The following is a 19,194-nucleotide window of genomic DNA, read 5'->3' as shown; positions in this document are numbered from 1 at the left end:
TGGCGTGTCTGGGGGAGGGCTAGAACTTAAAAACAAAGTAAACTGTAGTAATAGTACTTTCAAGAGAAAAACCGGGAGTAAAAAGCAGAAAAGCACAGGTAAGTAGTTTAAATCTGTCAGTAAAGTCCAGTCCATCCATACGTAGTATTTTACGTGAAACGCAGCTCAATCAAATCTGTACGAAAAACTCTTTATAAGCCCCAGCTAAGTATCTCGAATTTTTCTAAATGTTTAATCATTCCAGGTGTCTTGTGTGGATGGAGATTGCTGGGGATCCCCTTGTAGCCCACTGGTCCACCTCTCTCCCCAGGTCAGAGGTCACTCCAGACCATGCAGGGTCTCGGGACCTTGTGGTTCTCGGTCCTGCCAGCTCTCTTGACCGCATCTTCGTTGTTCATTGAGGGCGACAGGGACCCCTCGAAGATCTGCGAACCCCCACCGCAGTGGGAGATCGACGGCCGTGCCCCCATGCAGGAGCACCTGGGGAACGTTGTGGTGGTGGCCCTGCTGCAAGCCAGCTGACAGTTCTGTCTCCAGCAGGCCGCCAAGTAAGAGGTCCGACACGCGGACCGCCGCCCGGGAGGCTTTTTATTTTCTGGTAGTAGCGGGACGAGAAAGCTGGCTGGAACTTCAAGCGTCGCGCAATCCGGCATTAATACGCTTGTTACTTTTACAGCTTCGGACCAGCTGGTCTGTCAGTTAAGCACACAGCTGTCTCTGCGTATGCTGGCCCTCGGTGGGTCATTAGAACAAGAGGAACAACATTCATTATTCAACCAAGATGCTGCAGACGGATGTTCGTAAATACACTTTGGATTCCAGAAGTGACACTTTAGTGTTTCACATTTCCAGCTGAGTGCACTTTTTAGCGTTATAGCCACGAACCAGGCATAAAAATCAATCAATGCTTTGCAGAGACTTGATATGACTGATACTGAGATACTGCAGCTGAGTCACACATATTGACACTAAATTTTTATTACTTGCTGCAATAAGCCCATATCAAGAGCAACTTACAAAGTGTTACACTAAACGGAATGAGGGCTACAGTAAAGATGAACCATATGGGCAGCTGGTAGCGTAGGGGTTAGCGCTGCTGCCTTTGGACCCAAAGGTTGCAGGTTTTATCCCCACCTCCAGCTGTAGTACCCTTGAGCAAGGTATTTACCCTAAATTGCTCCAGTAAAGTTATCCACCTCTATAAATGGGTAAATCACTGTAAAGTACCAAAACATTGCAAGGCGCTTTGGAGAAAAGCATCAGCTGAATTAATAAATGTATTGTAGGTAAAAACATATGAGTCACCAACCAAGGTGAGCTTTCCAGAAGAAAAGTCTTTCATTTTAACTCTTTTTTCTGAATTAATTGCTTAGTGGAGATACCACAACTTTGTGCTTATATCATACGGAACTTTTTAAATTACCCAGAATACATCCAGTGCTTTGCAATGTAGTCGATCCATGCATCTAGTTTTTTGACATTCGGTACCCTGTTTCGGGGGGGTGCGGTTGCACAGCAGGTTTGGCCAGATCCTGCTTTCTGGCAGGTCTGGGGTTTGAGTCTTGCTGGGGGTGCCTTGTGACTGACTGGCGCCCTGTCCTGGGTGCATCCCCACCTCCGGCCTTATGCCCTGCATTGCCAGGTTAGGCTCCAGCTTCAGCCTGTGTGTGTGTGTGTGTGTGTGTGTGTGTGTGTGTGTGTGTGTGTGTGTGTGTGTGTGTGTGTGTGTCTGTACCCTTTTTCCACACAGGGAGGAAGAGTGACATCTAGTGGCCGGGTATGAATGACACTTCAGGTTTCCACCACCATTTATCCTGGAGTGCTGCTTTGTATCCTGGCTTTTGTTCCAGCTAATCTCTTTACAAATTACATCTGTCACAAAATATTGATCTACAGCTGTACTAACCACATCTATTAACCGCTACAAGTGACATGTCCTTAAACTCTGACAGATCTGTTTGCGCTAACAGAAAAGCAACGTCTTTTACCTCAACGTGATCCGGTTAATTCATGCTCCTCAGACGTGATATTAGAATTTATAAATACGTTTAATCCACCAGTTACTTATTACTTACTGCTTAAGGACACAAGTAAATGAAGGATAGCAGAAACACGTGTACTTTAACTGTAGGTACAGACAGGACTCCAAAAACACGAACACAGGAGTGTTGGGATTTTCAAATTGCGGAAAATAATCTGTGAAATTGAGTTTGACAAACTAAGATGGATCCAAAAGGCGTCGCAGTAAATGGGTCCCTGTGACCAAAGTTGTAGCACCACTGATTTACAGACAAGCGTACCAGAGGAAACACAGAGTCTTTATAGTCTTCTCTGAAGGAAAGAAGATGTCAGGATGGGCCATAGTTGGTGTGTGACCCAACTCTGATGATGCTGTTGTGTCACCCGGACAGTATGGGAGTCTTACGGAACAAGCTCTTGAGGTATGGCCTGCAGAACGTGAGCTATCTGATCGTCAACCAGCAGGACATCTCGTCCAGACGCCAGTACCAGGAGCTGAAGAGGAGGGCACCAAAGGAGATCCCAGTCTACCAACAGGCCCCTCGACAGCAGAATGTCTGGAAGCTCCTGAACGGCGCCAAAGATGACTTCCTCATATACGACCGGTACAGAGCCCCTGCTGCAGGACCGTTAGCTGTTGGCGACCCCTTAATGAGATGGACCGCTCACTCATTTTAGAGAGGACATCCCAAACCAATGAGTCTATCTTCACCAAAAACCAGTATGTGGCATCCAGCCCATAGCCACAGCCTATGTATCTAAAAGGAATAGGTAATTGCTTAATCTTGAAAGAGAAATATATTTCCCTACAGATTCAGCAATCAGCAATTCAGTAGGACGGGTGACTTCATGCAAGTTTATTATAGATAAAATTCAGTAGCTGGTATGAACAATGTGCGATACTCTAATTGAAAACCATATGTAAGGTTTAAACAGGCTCTGTGGCTTTATTGGAGCCAAAGGTTGTAGGTTCAAACCCCACCTCCAGCTGTATACCCTTGATCAAGGTACCTACCGTAAATAGCTCCAGTAAAATTACCCAGCTGCATAAAGGGGTTAACAACTGTAAGTAGCTTAACACTGTAATACGCTTTGAAGAAAAGCAACAGCTAAATGAATAACCTAAAGCCTCCTAAATAACCTTTGACCTAAAGTGGGGTTCCGAGGCTTCGGAATCGGGGCAGCGCAGCGCCAGCCACTGACCGAAGATCTGGTGCTCCCTCCCACAGGTGCGGGAGACTGACCTTCCACATTGTCCTTCCGTACACCTTCCTGCAGTACCCCTACGTCGAGGCGGCCATCTGGGTGTCCTACCGCAAGGACATCTGCGGCAACTGCTCCGTGAGTGACGCTGCGCACTGACGCCACCGCACCGTCTCCCGATACTGTCAAAAACACTGGGATGGGATGGTATAGGACTCTAACTGTCAGTGGCCATATGTTCCTGCACATAAGTACTCTACCGCAGTTCCTTCTCCAAACATCCAACTGTGTAGAAGGATTACAAATTAAAATGTGTAAGGCTGTAAGACACTTCAGCCACATTTTCTGTATTTGTTAGGGGTGTAACCTGGTAACCTGAAGATCCCTGGTTCTAATCCCACTCCTGCTTTAACACCCTTGACCAAGATATTCACTCTGAATTGACACAGTGAAAGTACCGGGCTGTATGAATGAGTTGTAATTCATACCTTGCATGGGTTTCCCTCTTAAACACATGTTGTGCATGTTAAGAAATGCTGAGCCTGCATTTGCGTGAGCATGTGTGTGGTACTTCACGTTTTCATGAGTGTGCTCTTCTTACAGTTTTACTCTACAGAAGCAGAAAGCTTGAACGGCACCAAACTGACAGAGAATAATGGCACGGCTAACATCACGACCAACGTCACGGCCGACGTCCCGGGTGGCGACGCTGCAGGGGAACCTAATACTGAGATAGAGGAAGGGGACACGGAAGAGCCGTTGAAGAAGGGTTGGGCTGCTGAAGTCCCTGAGGGGCAACACCATCATCCACACAGCCATGGGAAGAGGCTACAGAAGCAACATCTTCCACATCACCATAATGACCGCCACCACACCCAGGGTGGACACTAGACTCAGGGAAGATTCAATTGCCTCTCTCTCGGAAATATCTAAAATGTGGACCATGGCGTCCATTCCATTATCAGAGTCCATCAGAGTACCCTGTTTACTGTGAAACTTTGCTTTGCTGTAGTTCACCATCTGCTCTCTCTTTGTTAGTTATAATATGCTAATTCCCCTGGGTGCCGATCAAGACCATGGGACGGGAACTAAAACAAACTGCAAAGATGTAAAACACCCTAAGTGTGCATGGGATTAGCCTTTTCATTCTTCATTAATGGCAACCAGAGCAAAACTGGGTAGCTCTGGTATCTCACACCTCCTCAACTGTGCTTTGAACATGGGTTCCAATTTGGCTAGGTGTATCTGGAGCCTGCTTATTCTCCCCATGTTCACATTTACTCTGGTTTCCTCCCACAGTCCAAAGATGTGTTTCAGGTGAACTGGTGACTAAATTGCCCATTGTATGTGTGCGTGTGCTTACCCTGCAAAGAACTTTTGTCCCAACCCAGGTGCACCCTGCCTTCTGAGATGCAAATCTGGGAGAAAAATTATTTTTATTAGATGTATAACTTCAACCACATATCTCTTATCCTAAATATTTCTTTAAATGGTCATGGATGTATGAAATACTTGTAATTGTCTATATGATACAGTACTGTGCAAAAGTTTTAGGCACTTGGTTGTGGAAAAAAGCTGTAAAGTGAGAATGCTTCCAAAAGTAATGCTCTTAATTAATAAACTTCCTACAAAGCTTAGTAGCCATCCATTGTCAACAACAGCTTGGCACAGCAGGTTTGGCCGGGTCCCGCTTTCTGGCGGGTCTGGGGTTCAAGTCCTGCTTGAGGTGCCTTGCGATGGACTGGCGTCCCATCCTGGGCATGTCCTTTCCCCTTCCAGCCTTGTGTTGCCGGGTTATTCTCCGGTTCACCGCGACCCCGCTCGAGACAAGCGGCTTCAGTATGTGTACTTTCTTTAACAAAACCCTTACTGTAATACTGTAACTTTTTGCAAAAGGAATGCTTGGAAATCTAAAATATGCTCCATTGACACTAAGGCAGAAGACATTAAATAAGCATTTAAAACTAATATTTTTGTGAAACATCGAAGTGCCTAAGACTTTTGCACAGTACTGTATGTAATGTGGGCTGTTTATAGCACAACCCCTCCACCTCCCAGTAGCTGCTAATAGCCCCCCAATCCTTCACTCCTCATTTGGAACCCCAAAGTAGTTGATGCGCGCCCATTAGGGTGTTGGGTTAGCTCAGTGATCTCCTGTCCTCTGCTTGAAATGAAATCTGTAGTTTAAACCGCACTCAGGAGTCTACAGACGGATGCCCAGCGAGACAAGAGTTGCAACATGTAGCACAGCCCAGGCCGAGCAGCACTGAGGGAAACGGATGGAGTTGGAGCGGCGGGGGGTCTCCCAAGTGACCAAGTACAGCGGCCGTGATGTGTCCCAAAAACAAGTCACAAATTCAGTTTTAGAAGCAAAGCAGGGAGCCTCAGATGTGTAACTGCTTTTCACTACACTGCATTATTCTCAGACTTTTTGTTCTTTCTGTCAACAAGCAAAGTTGATTTTCTTAAAAGCTTTCTCATTTTCAAAATCTATTTTTGCAAGGACGATTTTTTTTTTTTAGGTCATTAAAACGTAATCTGTTCAAAACATGATTATGATTTGTGACATAATGAGAGCTTAATAAACATGAATAAAAACTTCTGCAATACACTCAGGAATATAGACAAAGCGTGGCAAGAAATAGAATTTGTTGCAATTCAGTCTTTGGTTATATCAATGTTTGTCTTTGTTTTATATAGATTTTACGTCATCTATTGAAACTTTTTCATTTCCGAATCTCTTTTCCGACATGGAAGAGAAGTCAGCAGCTAGAAAATCTATCCAACGTGGAGAAATTTAAGAAAGTGTTTTTCAAGCTGTTAATTGTAGGTTCTTGAAGAGAGCATCCTGGCGATGAGCTGGACCTGAGTCTCTGAAAATTGACTCACACTTTTCTCTCTTACAAATCATACTGACCAAAAATAAGTCCCACCACTTAGCTTATAGTCTGATATATAGGAGTGTTCTTAGAAGGAAGTATAAAAACTGTAAAGCACCTTGTCCTCCAGTCCTACACAGTGGCGTAGTGGGGGTAGAAGGTAGTGGTAGTATTTAAAGCTGTTCCCTTATAATCTGACACTGGACAAAAACACACACACACACACAGTCTGAAGCCACTTGCCCCATACAGGGTCACAGGGAGCCAGAGCAACACACCCCAAGCAGGACTCAAACCCCAGACCCACCAGAAAGCAGGACACAGTCCAACCCACTGCACCACCACACCCACCTTGGACATTTACATTTATTCACTTAGCAGACACTTTTGTCCAAAGTAACTTACAACAGATACTATGTGGCATTCCTAGCCCACACACCTTATTCACCAAGGTAACTTACACTACTTACAAGGGGTTACTCATCCATGCATCAATGAAATACACTCACTCTGCAACACTCACACACTATGGGGGAACCTGAACAGCATGCCTTTGGACTGTGGGAGGAAACCAGAGCACACAGAGCAAACCCACATAGACACAGGGAGAACATGCAAACTCCACACAGACTGAGCAGGGATCAAACCCATGTTCTCTCACACCACCCAGCCACTGTGAGACAGCAGCACTACTCACTGTGCCACCGTGCCGCCCAAAACAGCTGGATAAAAACAGATAAAAAAAACAGTCAGATAAAAATGAGTATGAAACAGTGAACTCATTAAGTAGCCTGTGCAGACACATTCAGTCATTTATGAACAAACAATGTACATTATTATTTTGGTGTCAGACAATCAATGAGCTGTTCCTTCTTTTATATAGTAGAGTATTCTTTCTGGTTGAATTCATGGTAAGTACCTAAAGCAAGGACAACACAGGAGGATGGAGGATTCGAACCAACAACCTTCAGACTACCTGGTGAAAAACACTTACCACAGTACTACCTACAGGTGGTAGTAGGAGAGAACAGTGTAGAGCGGGGCGGTCAGTAGGAAGGAAAGGCATATAGCAGGGCGGTCAGCAGGAGTAAGGGTGGTCAGTAGGAGAGAACGGCATAAAGTGGGGCGGTCAGTAGGAGGGAAAGGCGTATAGTGGGGCGGTCAGTAGGGGGGAAACGGTGTAAAACGGGGTGGACAGTAGGGGGGAAACAGCGTAAAGCAGGGCGGACAGTAGGGGGGAAGAGCGTAAAGCGGGGAAAGGCATATAGCGGGGCGGTCAGTAGGAGGGAAAGGTGTAAACAGTGGGGAAAGGCAGGGCGGTCAGTAGGAGAGAAAGGTGTATAGTGGGGCGGTCAGTAGGGGGGAAACAGCATAAAGTGGGGCGGACAGTAGGAGGGAACGGCGTATAGCGGGGCGGTCAGCAGGAGTAAGGGTGGTCAGTAGGAGAAAACGGCGTAAAGTGGGGCGGTCAGTAGGGAAAGGCGTAAAACGGGGTGGACAGTAGGGGGGAAACAGCATAAAGCAGGGCGGACAGTAGGGGGGAAGAGCGTAAAGCGGGGAAAGGCATATAGCGGGGCGGTCAGTAGGAGGGAAAGGTGTAAACAGTGGGGAAAGGCAGGGCGGTCAGTAGGAGAGAAAGGTGTATAGTGGGGCGGTCAGTAGGGGGGAAACAGCATAAAGTGGGGCGGACAGTAGGAGGGAACGGCGTATAGCGGGGCGGTCAGCAGGAGTAAGGGTGGTCAGTAGGAGAAAACGGCGTAAAGTGGGGCGGTCAGTAGGGAAAGGCGTAAAACGGGGTGGACAGTAGGGGGGAAACAGCATAAAGCAGGGCGGACAGTAGGGGGGAAGAGCGTAAAGCGGGGAAAGGCATATAGCGGGGCGGTCAGTAGGAGGGAAAGGTGTAAACAGTGGGGAAAGGCAGGGCGGTCAGTAGGAGAGAAAGGTGTATAGTGGGGCGGTCAGTAGGGGGGAAACAGCATAAAGTGGGGCGGACAGTAGGAGGGAACGGCGTATAGCGGGGCGGTCAGCAGGAGTAAGGGTGGTCAGTAGGAGAAAACGGCGTAAAGTGGGGCGGTCAGTAGGGAAAGGCGTAAAACGGGGTGGACAGTAGGGGGGAAACAGCATAAAGCAGGGCGGACAGTAGGGGGGAAGAGCGTAAAGCGGGGAAAGGCATATAGCGGGGCGGTCAGTAGGAGGGAAAGGTGTAAACCGGGGAAAGGCAGGGCGGTCAGTAGGAGGGAAAGGTGTAAACCGGGGAAAGGCAGGGCGGTCAGTAGGAGGGAAAGGTGTAAACCGGGGAAAGGCAGGGCGGTCAGTAGGAGGGAAAGGTGTAAACAGTGGGGAAAGGCAGGGCAGTCAGTAGGAGGGAAAGTGTATAGCGGGGCGGTCAGTAGGAGGGAAAGGTGTAAACTGTGGGGAAAGGCAGGGCGGTCAGTAGGAGGGAAAGGTGTAAACTGTGGGGAAAGGCAGGGCAGTCAGTAGGAGGGAAAGTGTATAGTGGGGCGGTCAGTAGGAGGGAAAGGTGTAAACCGGGGAAAGGCAGGGCGGTCAGTAGGAGGGAAAGGTGTATAGTGGGGCGGTCAGTAGGGGGGAAACAGCATAAAGTGGGGCGGACAGTAGGAGGGAACGGCATATAGCGGGGAGGTCAGCAGGAGTAAGGGTGGTCAGTAGGAGAGAACGGAAAGTGGGGTGGTCAGTAGGAGGAAAAGGCGTAAAATGGGGAATGGCAGGGCGGTCAGTAGGAGGGAACAGCTTAAAGCGAGGCGGTCAGTAGGAGGGAAAGGCGTGAAACGAGACGGGCTGTGGGAGGCAACGGCGTAAAGCGGGGCGGTCGAACCGGCACAACCGCTTTTACATTCGCTCCCACTGAGTCCCATTCACTGCGCTGCCTTCGCTTGACACAGTGAGTGTCCCTTTCGAACAATATCGCTGTGTATAAAACCGTGTCGCTCTCCAGTTATCGAGGAAAGAGATGCGCCACGGAACAACAAGTTTGAAGTTAAACCTTTCAAATTCTCTCCGTCTGGAAAAGGAATAAGCCTTAAGTAACTATGTTACGTATGTAACACTGAACCAAAAAGAGTCAAGTACATGATCTGAAACAGCCTGTTTTGTTTCAGGACGAAACTTAAGCCTTAAGGTTTCAGATGTACTTGACTCTTGGTTCAGTTTTTAGTTTCTCGCGGCTCGGTGTCGCTGACAGTTAATGTTTCACTGGGTCCCGCACATACCTGCCTGGTGACCTCTGCTTGCGTAAAGGGATTTCTGCTAAGACACTAGACTAGGAGCTCCTAAACCACTTATCTGTCCTTAAATGGCATTCTGCCTCTCCTCTCCTCCCCTTCAGCTGCCGTGGGACCGTTGAACTTTGCTGTTTTTCGGCCGCAGACTGAGGCACAGCGAGGCGGGAGGTGAGGAAGCGGCGCTGCTTGTTATTCCAGTTGAACCTCGAACGGAATGGACTTCTTATCTTTCTCTTAGCTCAAATGACATCATGTGAGGGGAAAAAAAAAAAAAAACCTCTCAATTTCTCTTTCATAACATCAAACGTAACGCTTATTTGTGCCATTATAATTCACTATATTCAGTTTACTCATCGATTGAACGCCGGCGGTTATTGCATCGTGTTCGCACTCACGGCGTGTACGAATGGCTTTGCTGACAAAAATGTTGTCATCCAGCGCGTGTCGCGGGATCATTTACGTGCGTGCAAAAATATCACAGCTTTGTGGTGTGACTTTTGAGATTTACACCCCTCCCTCACGTTTGCGTGCGCATCACACGAGCAGAAGGAGGGAGGCGGACGCTGACACGTGATGCCTGAGTTTTTTTTATATTAAAAAAAAAAAAAAAAGGCGCGAACGTTCGCTGTGCCGTGACCCGGATTCGAACCGGGGTTGCTGCGGCCACAACGCAGAGTACTGACCACTATACGATCACGGCGAGCTACAGCTCTCGTGCTGCGCGCCACCTGCAGGGTCCCCTGTTTGTGCGAAGAAGAGCCGCGCGCGGACCGGCGCGCGCTCCCCCACCGCAGCCCTTGTTTCTCATGGAGAGAAAGAAATACCTGCTTCACATCACCTCACCTGAAAATGAAAACAACCAAATGCGAGTAGCCACACGTGGTTTTGTGCCACACGATAATGACACACAGTGCATTTTTTTAGTATTTTAATTAAAAGCAAAAAGTGAAGTACTAAAAGTATATTTTTATTGTTTTTTTTTTTTGTTTTGCATGTTTGGTGGTGTAGCGGTTGGAGCGGCTGTGTTTTGGACCCAAAGGTTGCAGGATCAAGTCTTACCTGTGAGTAAGGTACTTACCCTAAATTGCACCACTTAAAGCAAGTAAATGTAAATAGTGTAACATTGTGAGTCATTTAGGAGAAAAGTGTTTGATGAATGTGAACAGAAGAACTGGTAGTACCATGGGTAGAGCTCCAAAGGTTGCATGTTTGAATTCCTCAGGGTAAATGTTCACACAGCTACTCCTGTAATGTAAATGTTTATATATTTTTTTTTCTTTTTTTTTTTTTTTTTTTTTTATTTATACAGTTTGGGGGGTGCGGTGGCACAGTGCGTTTGACTGAGTCCTGCTCTGCACTGGGTCTGGGGTTCGAGTCCCACTTCGGGTGCCTTGCGACGAACTGGTGTCCCGTCCTGGGTGTGTCCCCTCCCCCTCCGGCCTTGCGCCCTGTGTTGCCAGGTTAGGCTTTGGCTCCCCGTGACCCCATATGGGACAAGCGATTTCAGATGGTGTGTGTGTGCATTTAATTTACTAGAAAGGAATCATCGATATTCGGATAAAGTTTCATACAGCTACTCATGTGAGGTACTGTACATTGTACAATCGATAGAAATGGTGGTAAGAAAGTGACGGCACTTTAGAATCACGCGTCCGCATCTAAGTCTCTCTTCCATCTAATGTAATGTACACAGTATTTTCTATGAGATGTACGTCGCTTTCGCAAAAAGCTTCTGCTAAATGAATAAATATAAATGTAAAACCCACCTGTAGTGCCCTTGAGTAAGGTCCTTACTACAAATTGCTCTAGTAAAATTACCCAGCTCTACAAATGGATAAGTAGCTGTAACTAGCTTAACATTCTGAGTTGCTTTCGACAAAAGTGTCAGCAAAATGATTAAATGTTACAACTACATTCATTTTCAATAAATGTAAAGTGAACTCATAAAGAGCAGGTTGACAGCCACTGTTCTTTACTGTACCTTGGCCGCCAGTTCTCGACCTGGTCATCAGTGAGGAATGTGGACCTTTTGTTTCCAATCTGTGCCTCTTTCTATACTGTTTTATGAGGTGAGTGCTGATATAGAATAAACTATAGAGAGCAGCAATCACAAACCCTGCTCACGAAAATCAACAGAGTTTGGACACATTGGTCCCAGCCCTCATAAAGGAATTTGTTGAACATGTGATTATTTTCTTTGCGTGCTGCAAATTTAGAATACCAGTGATTTAAGTTCTGTATAAGAAAAGCAGCAGTGGAATGATGCTCATGAATATTATTTTATCAGAAATGTAATTGCATTTCCTGACAGTGTCTAAGGAGGTAGGTGTTGGAAAGGCAAATATTAGTTGATAGCAACTGACTTTTGGCTCGTAAAATGTGTAACTTGGGGTCATCGTGGCTGGCAAAATAAATATTTGAATACAAGGCGCACAACACAATAAAATTAGAAATGCTGGACCAACTTAGAAGGGATCTGCCAAATGACCAAAATCTTCCCACTGTCACTGAGTATTAACAAACCAGTTGGTGGGTAGGTAGCTAGGTCAACACAGTGAGGTTTTTCAGTGGGTGGTCTACCACAGCCGTGTTGGAACTGCTATGATCTTAATAAATATTTTCAAAATGTTGTGAAATGTACAAACATTAACAATGCATATTATCCCTGCATCCATCCATCTGTCCATCTTTACACTTGTCCAGTACTGGGTCAAGGTGGCCCAGAGCCTATCCTGGGAGCATAGGGAGTGACAGAGAATACACCCTGCATGGATGCACCAGTCCCTCACATACACTCCCACTGTGACACAAAGACACACTGAGGGCAATTTAGTGCCACCGGTTCAACTGAAACATTATATTTGGACTGTGGGAGGAACCCAGTTTGAACCCATGTCTGAACATGCAGTCCTAGAGCTGTGAGGCACCAGCACTACCTACTGTGGCACTGTGCTACCCACGTTATGTGTTATGATCAGTATAATTCTAAAATAGTTTAGGGACCCCCCGTGCATAGCTGTCATTGTGTACTAAAGTCACAGTTTGTTCATCCCTTTTCGTTGCACTCAACACTGTAGAAACTGTACACTGAACGCTAGTGTACAGCCAGGGCACATAAAAGAATCTTCAGTATCAAAGAGAAGCACATACTATTCTTAAAAAGCATTTCAATGAACTTGTACTTGATATTTTGATAAATGACAGCAATAATTGAGAATAACAACTACCCACAAACAATAAAACTGGTCTAACTTGATCACTTAAATCATTAATGAAGCAAGCAGTATTATAATCGGATAGGGCATTAATAATTATTTGGGAGAAAGTAGGGCAGTCTTCAGCATATTAGTATGCAGGTTTGTGTTTGTGTGGCATTTTGACAGCAGTGTATTAAGGGGTGTAACAGCTTCATTCATTTTTTTGCAGCACTTTGGAATGGCGTTGCTTGCTCAGAGGATCCAGACCTTTTACCAGTGGGTTCTAGACAATGGAGGTAAATATTACACTTTGAGTCTGAATCTCTTTCTTCCCGAACCTCTGCATTACACACTTACTGCCATGCATTTTATTAAAGAGACTTTGCACTATACACTCAACTCCTAGCAGACAAATTACTATGACCTTTGAGTATATAATGATGTAATGTACAGTAATGATATACATGACAATATTCCCAGTGAGCAGTCATACTCCTGAAAGCTGTCTTTGATCAGTGTTCAGATTCAGCTGCATGAAACTTTTTTTGGGATTACATGTTGCCTATAGTGCGTGTTTCAGACCCTTCCATCAAATTATTGCTGAAGCAGATACACACACACACACACACACACACACACACACACACACACACACAGTAGCAGATCTGCAAATGGTTAAGGTCACAGAGCTGTAACCTGAAGGCTGTTGGTTTGAGTGCTTTAGTCTAAGTTTTGGCTAAATAACAGTGTAATAAAAAAAGTTGTTCCTTTACACCATTGTGGGTTCCTTCAGGGTATTACTGCTCCCTGGTTGGACACACAAACTAATTTCTCTCACTAATCCAGCCACAGCATGGCTTGTAAGGATTGTTACATACCTAAAGTTTGATTAAGGACATCCCTGTTTTCCTCAGACAAGAGGACGGACTCATGGCTGCTGGTTTACTCCCCAGTGCCCATCATCGGGATCTTCATCCTCTACCTCCTCAGCATATGGGCTGGGCCCAAGATCATGAAGAACAGGGAGCCCGTGAACCTCAAGGGTGTGCTCATAGGCTATAACTTTGCCATGGTCGGCCTCTCGGCTTACATGTTCCACGAGGTAAAGCAAGTGGACAATGGAGTCGGCTACTGGTCATCAGATGGGGTGATGTAGGGTCCAGACTCAATGAGGCGGTGCTGCTGCAGTAACATGGGAAATACTGATTACACCTTGAGCCGGTTTCCATGATAATTCATAACATGTAGAATAAAAATGAGTAAAGCATTCCATATAGAGTCATGCTGTTGTACGTCTTCGTATATCTTATTAATGTAGAATTTTTTTTGTTTTACCAGTTTTTGGTGACTGCCTGGCTGGCAAACTACAGCTTGCTATGTCAGCCAGTGGACTATAGCAACAGTGCTCTCGGCATGAGGGTAAAACTCAACTCACTCAAATCATTACACATCTACAAGAACAGCATTGTGCATTACACTAAATGTTTTAAATGTTTTGTAATTACAAAGGGTGTAATTAACAAGAAAATCTCTTTAAAAAAATGTAAAATGTAATTTATTTGTACTTCTTAATTCGGTGTCTTATTTCCTGTAACTCGTGATTACAAATTCAGCTAAAGATTTTGTTTTCTGAACTTTAACAGATGGCGAAAGTCTGTTGGTGGTTTTTCTTCTCCAAGGTCATAGAGCTCAGTGATACCGTAAGTTCACTTGATTCTTGATTGCCCAGTGTACCGCAGTGTGTCTCTTCTGACCAGATGTGTGAACTGTGGGTTTCCCTGCAATTCTCCAGTTCTTCTTCATTCTGAGGAAGAAGAATAGCCAGCTGACTTTCCTACATGTTTACCACCATGGGACGATGATCTTCAACTGGTGGGCCGGGGTCAAGTATGTGGCAGGTGGTCAGTGTAAGTCCTTCTTCTCTTCAGGGACATCAGCGACTCTGTGGGCATATATTGAAGCTACGTTAGGAACAGACTGGTAAAATTAATTTCCAAAGTACTACAACCGTGTGGGGGGCGTGGTGGCGCAAGGGGTTGGACCGGGTCCTGCTCTCCGGTGGGTCTGGGGTTCGAGTCCCGCTTGGGGTGCCTTGTGATGGACTGGCGTCCCGTCCTGGGTGTGTCCCCTCCCCCTCCAGCTTTATGCCCTGTGTTGCTGGGTAGGCTCCGGTTCCCCGCGACCCCCCATGGGACAAGTGGTTTTGTAAATGTGTGTGTGTGTGTACAACCGTGTGTGTTAGCTGGGAAGCAGAATGAGAGGTAACTCACAAATGCCGTTCAGTGTTTTTTACCATTTTAAAATGCTCAGAATTCCTGCCATTCACTGCTGCTCTGGCATGTTTGCACTGCTTTAAAAATTCTTCAGCACAGCTTTCTGTTTGCCTTTTCTTTTTTTGCATGTCATGGCAAAGTCATCCAAAGTATTCAAGCCTTTGTGCTTTTCATCCGTTTAATAGTATAGCTGTGAAGAGGGCAGTAGAGCAGTATGTAGTGTACCAGTTAAGGACATGGACTTGTAACCTGAAGGTTGTTGTTTCAAGTCCCACTGCGACTGTAAGACTTAAGAGCAAGGGATCGATGGTCCTCTGCTTACTGCTGACTTCATTGCTCATTGACCATTCTCTTATATTGCATTATATAAACAACATGGATGAATGCTATGTTGTATTACAGGGCTTTTTTTAAAACTAATTTCACACATTATTTTGTTAAAACTAATACCAAATAGTAACAATATAAATAGAGAACAGTAATTCTAAAATGACATACAGTAGAGGTAATTGTGAATAATGTAGTTAATGCCGTGTAGTATTGATTAATGAATAATGAACACTCACTTTCTTGCCTTCTAACCATTTTAAATAAAAAACAACTTAAAGGTAATCACAAACAAAAAGTTTTCTAAACAAAACACAATGGCTTCTGGGCACCCAAACACTCACTGAGACACAAACAATAAGTAATGTGACTTTCTTGTGCAGCCAGATGATATTATCATACAGCAGGTGGAGCGGTTCTCATTGGACGTAATGACCAAATGTCGGAACTCAAAAAAAAAACAAAAAAAAAAAAAAACAAAATAAAGTTAATGGGGCAGCCGTTGCAAATCTAGGTGGTTGGCATATGTCATAAATCGAGACTACCTGTACTTATCCTGAGTCACTCTGGTAAAATACCCAGCTATATAAATGGTTAAAATTGTGTAAACTGCCTTGGATAAGAGTGTAGGCTAAGGGGCAAGTTGAGAGGGTATTGAGTGAACTGTGTTCAGCTAGATCTTCTGTGTGTTGTTTGCTCCACAGCATTCTTCATTGGTGTGATCAACACATTTGTGCATGTGATCATGTACCTGTACTATGGGCTGGCTGCGCTTGGGCCTCACATGCAGAGGTTCCTGTGGTGGAAACGCTATCTAACTTCCCTTCAGCTGGTGAGTTGCCCTCCTCATGAGCATGTAAGCTTTGGTAGCACGGTGGCACAGCGAGTAGTGCTGCTGTCTCACAGTGCCAGGGAGGTGCGAGAGGATGTGGATTTGATTCCCACTTAGTCTGTGTGGAGTTTTCATGTTCCTACCATGTCTGTGTGGGTTTCTTCTGTGTGCTCTGCTTTCCTCCTGCAGTCTAAAGACATGCTGTTCAGGTTCACCCATAGTGTGTGAGTGACAGAGAGAGTGTGTTTCACTGATGTATGGATGAGTGACCCAGTGTAAGTAGTGTATCTAGCAGTGTAAGTCACCACAGTGAATAAGGTGTGTGATCTCATAACACTACACAGAGTTCATTGGAAGTCACTTTGGAGAAAAGAGTCTGCTAAATAAAGTAACGTAAGTGTAACCTTAAGAGGAGGACTGCATTCTGGATTGTGACCTCGCACAGGGTATCACCACAGTCTCAGCGGACAACTTAAAACCACATAGATGTGACATGACATGACCTCATTAATGCAATTTAACAGAGCTCGAAAAACACTTTTTTCCTTTTGAATAGCCTTCAGTAGGGAAAAATCTGAGTGAGTGATTGTATTAGAGCTGGAAAATGAGGGGAAAAAAAGACCTTGCAAGGTTAGTAAAGGTTATAGGTGTGATGGACTAATTGAATTCCAACCAGAGTCACTGACATGTGCCCGGGTCACTTTCCTACTCTGCGTTCTCCTCTCTTCTCTAGTGCACTATTATGGATTCCATGGTAGTCAGATGTGCTGTGATGTTAAAATGATGTTCATTAAAATGATGACAGCTGAGGACTTTCATGTTCTCCCAGGACAGTGCTCATATATTAAATAAAAAGGAAACGGCTTGAAAGGTATGCCTTAGAAACTTCTTTTTTTCCTTGTGGACTCGATGAATACAAAACAGAATTGCACAGCCCGAGAAGGAATATTTGAGGCGGTAAAGGTTGATTTTTTTTAATGCTAAAGGTGAACATGTGTGAACCAAGGCTTCTTGTCCGCTTCCTCGCAGATCCAGTTCTTCATTTTGACCATCCACACGGGTTACAACTACTTTGCCGAGTGCGACTTCCCTGATTCCATGAATGCCGTCGTCCTCGCCTATTCCATCAGCCTCATCTTCCTCTTCAGCAACTTCTATTACCAGAACTACCTCGGCAAGAAAAGCAAGAAGACATGATCACCTGCAGTGGTTGCACTGTTTTCCTGTGGGATGTCACTCATTTAGGACGTCCCACCTCATGACAACCACTACAACTAGATGGAGTATTCCGGTAGAGACTCCCCCATCCCCCCTATCGGACTCAATCATGGCCTTCGTGTTTGTCTCCTTTTCCATTTCTGAGGACTGTCCCCCTCCTCCCCCCCGGTCATTACAGGTTGGGTCCTCGACATGCTCTGTAGATTTTGCCAAATTTATATAAACCGGCCTGGGCCTTTCGCTCTCTACTCTACTTATTTATTTAATCTCCTCCTGTGGCAGTTCATTTATCTTATAAATTACTGGCTGCACAGCTGCCAATGGCTGGTCAGCACACGCCTGCGAAAGCAGCAGATCGACGCCCACAGAGACTGCAGTAAACCCCCCCCCCATGAGTCCAACGCGTTTGCAGCCTTCCTCCCATGGGGGGCAGTGTTGAGCTGCTGCAACCATCAAAGGGACTTCACTTCCTGGAATGTATGAGTTTCTTTCCCAACAACTAGCAGCCTCCTCATGTGTGTGCCATGAGTCAAACATGAATTTTTAACTGCACGTTATCAGTTTTTTGTGTGTCATATGGTGTGTGCCCCCGCTGAGTGTTACGGTGCCAGTGTTTTGCGGGACCATCCAGCTGTCACATCCTGCCCCCTCTTCCTCACAAGCACCACTTCCAGATCGTCTCATTTTGTTATTATTCAGCAGTCCCTCTGCACGAGGCACACAGTTATTAAAATGCAGCTTTTTGATACGAATCATAGTCTCATTCGCATTTCAAAGCCACATTTTATGTTGGCTGGTCTATTGTAGTGGGGGAAGGGGATGGGGGAGTAAAACAATTGCTGACTGTGTAGAGGAGGATCGCTCTCTGAGTGGAGCTCTCGCTTTCGTCACTCCGTCACCACGGACCCCCGCAGGGGAGCTTGTGTCCGGCCGTGCCTGGACCTCCCACCCTCTCTGCCCATTCCGAACATCGGGCTCCCATTCACCCTGGCACAAATGGATCACCGCAGGGCGGGCACAGTGGCGACCGAGTGGCAAATACCGTAATGAGGGGTGAGACAGAGCGGCTTTGTGACGCTTCAAACTGCACACGCCGGGTTTCTCTATCGCGCCCACTTGTAGGCAGTGGCCCATACCATAGTGGTCATAGGCTGGAGAGCCCTCTTTCAAACTCACCGGGCAAGACTAGCAGAGAAGTAAGCAACATTTTCACAGAACTGCAAAGTGTAGGCCCTTATCCAGAGCTCTTTATTTAGACAGATTGAGACCTCAGAGTTTTCTCCCTTTTGCGGACGGTTATTTGGCAAACGAAGGTCAAGAGTATAACATCTGTGTCGTTCACAGGACTAATCCAGCAGCTTTCTGCTACGGAAGCTCAGTTCCTAAGCTCTATATGACTCGATGACCGTTACTCCGTTAATAATATTTCCAAGCTGTGTGTGAAATTGAACAGCCTTGAATTTATTTGTTTGGATCTGGTCGGTCTCCTTGTCCTCCGCAGACAGTTTCTCCCAGTCACGGAGACAACAAACAGCTTCTGCGGCACAGAGGCGGGCGAGTGCTTTTCGAACTTGTCTAAACAAGTGTCATCCAGAGCTTTATGCTTCTGACTGAATGCCGTGGTCACAATGATTTACCGCAGCACCCCCCACCACCACCACCCACCTCCCATCCAGTTTTCCATTGTCTTCTGCAGCCAGCAGCTGACAGTTCCTCCGCGCACCCGGTTCAATGTCACTCCCCAAATCGGGAGATGAAGGCCTTCCTCTGCCATCGCTGTCACTTTGAGTGCGGCCAGCCTCCTCAGCTGATGGCAGCCGATAAGGCTCGCAGAAAGCGCTGAGCTCTTCAGGATGAAAGTGGCAGCTCCGCTCAGAGAGCTCAGCGAGATAGGAGGGCTGTTATTTTGTGTCAATCTTGATCATTCTCAAATAAGAGGCCCCTGTTAATGCCTTATGCTCTAGCAATGTGTGTATCGTGCTCTGGCTGCAACAGGGGACAGGA

The 19,194-nt window shown here is 46.0% G+C and overlaps 2 protein-coding genes and 1 non-coding gene across 3 annotated transcripts; 2 read left to right on the top strand and 1 right to left on the bottom strand.

Annotated features, from left to right (window-relative positions):
• selenop2 (selenoprotein P2) lies at window positions 1-4,818 on the top strand. The gene is made up of 5 exons (XM_018753169.2): window positions 1-98; window positions 311-548; window positions 2,412-2,624; window positions 3,249-3,360; window positions 3,826-4,818. The coding sequence occupies exons 2-5, from the start codon at window positions 331-333 to the stop codon at window positions 4,111-4,113; spliced, it is 831 nt and encodes a 276-aa protein (XP_018608685.2). The 5' UTR covers window positions 1-98; window positions 311-330; the 3' UTR covers window positions 4,114-4,818.
• Window positions 4,819-9,971: 5,153 nt separating this feature from the next.
• On the bottom strand, window positions 9,972-10,043 carry trnah-gug (transfer RNA histidin (anticodon GUG)). Its single transcript has one exon. It is a non-coding gene; the product is annotated as a tRNA-His (tRNA).
• A 728-nt stretch (window positions 10,044-10,771) lies between these two features.
• Window positions 10,772-17,900, top strand: elovl8a (ELOVL fatty acid elongase 8a). Its single transcript, XM_018753319.2, has 8 exons — window positions 10,772-10,803; window positions 12,770-12,836; window positions 13,455-13,642; window positions 13,879-13,959; window positions 14,184-14,240; window positions 14,333-14,447; window positions 15,845-15,972; window positions 17,002-17,900. The coding sequence occupies exons 2-8, from the start codon at window positions 12,779-12,781 to the stop codon at window positions 17,167-17,169; spliced, it is 795 nt and encodes a 264-aa protein (XP_018608835.2). The 5' UTR covers window positions 10,772-10,803; window positions 12,770-12,778; the 3' UTR covers window positions 17,170-17,900.
• The last annotated feature ends 1,294 nt before the right edge of the window (window positions 17,901-19,194 follow it).

The sequence above is a fragment of the Scleropages formosus genome, chromosome 3 (genome assembly GCF_900964775.1).
Source record: "Scleropages formosus chromosome 3, fSclFor1.1, whole genome shotgun sequence".
Taxonomy (NCBI): Eukaryota; Metazoa; Chordata; class Actinopteri; order Osteoglossiformes; family Osteoglossidae; genus Scleropages; species Scleropages formosus.
The sequence above is the reverse complement of the archived record's forward strand: the minus strand, read 5'-3'. Positions and strand labels throughout refer to the sequence as shown.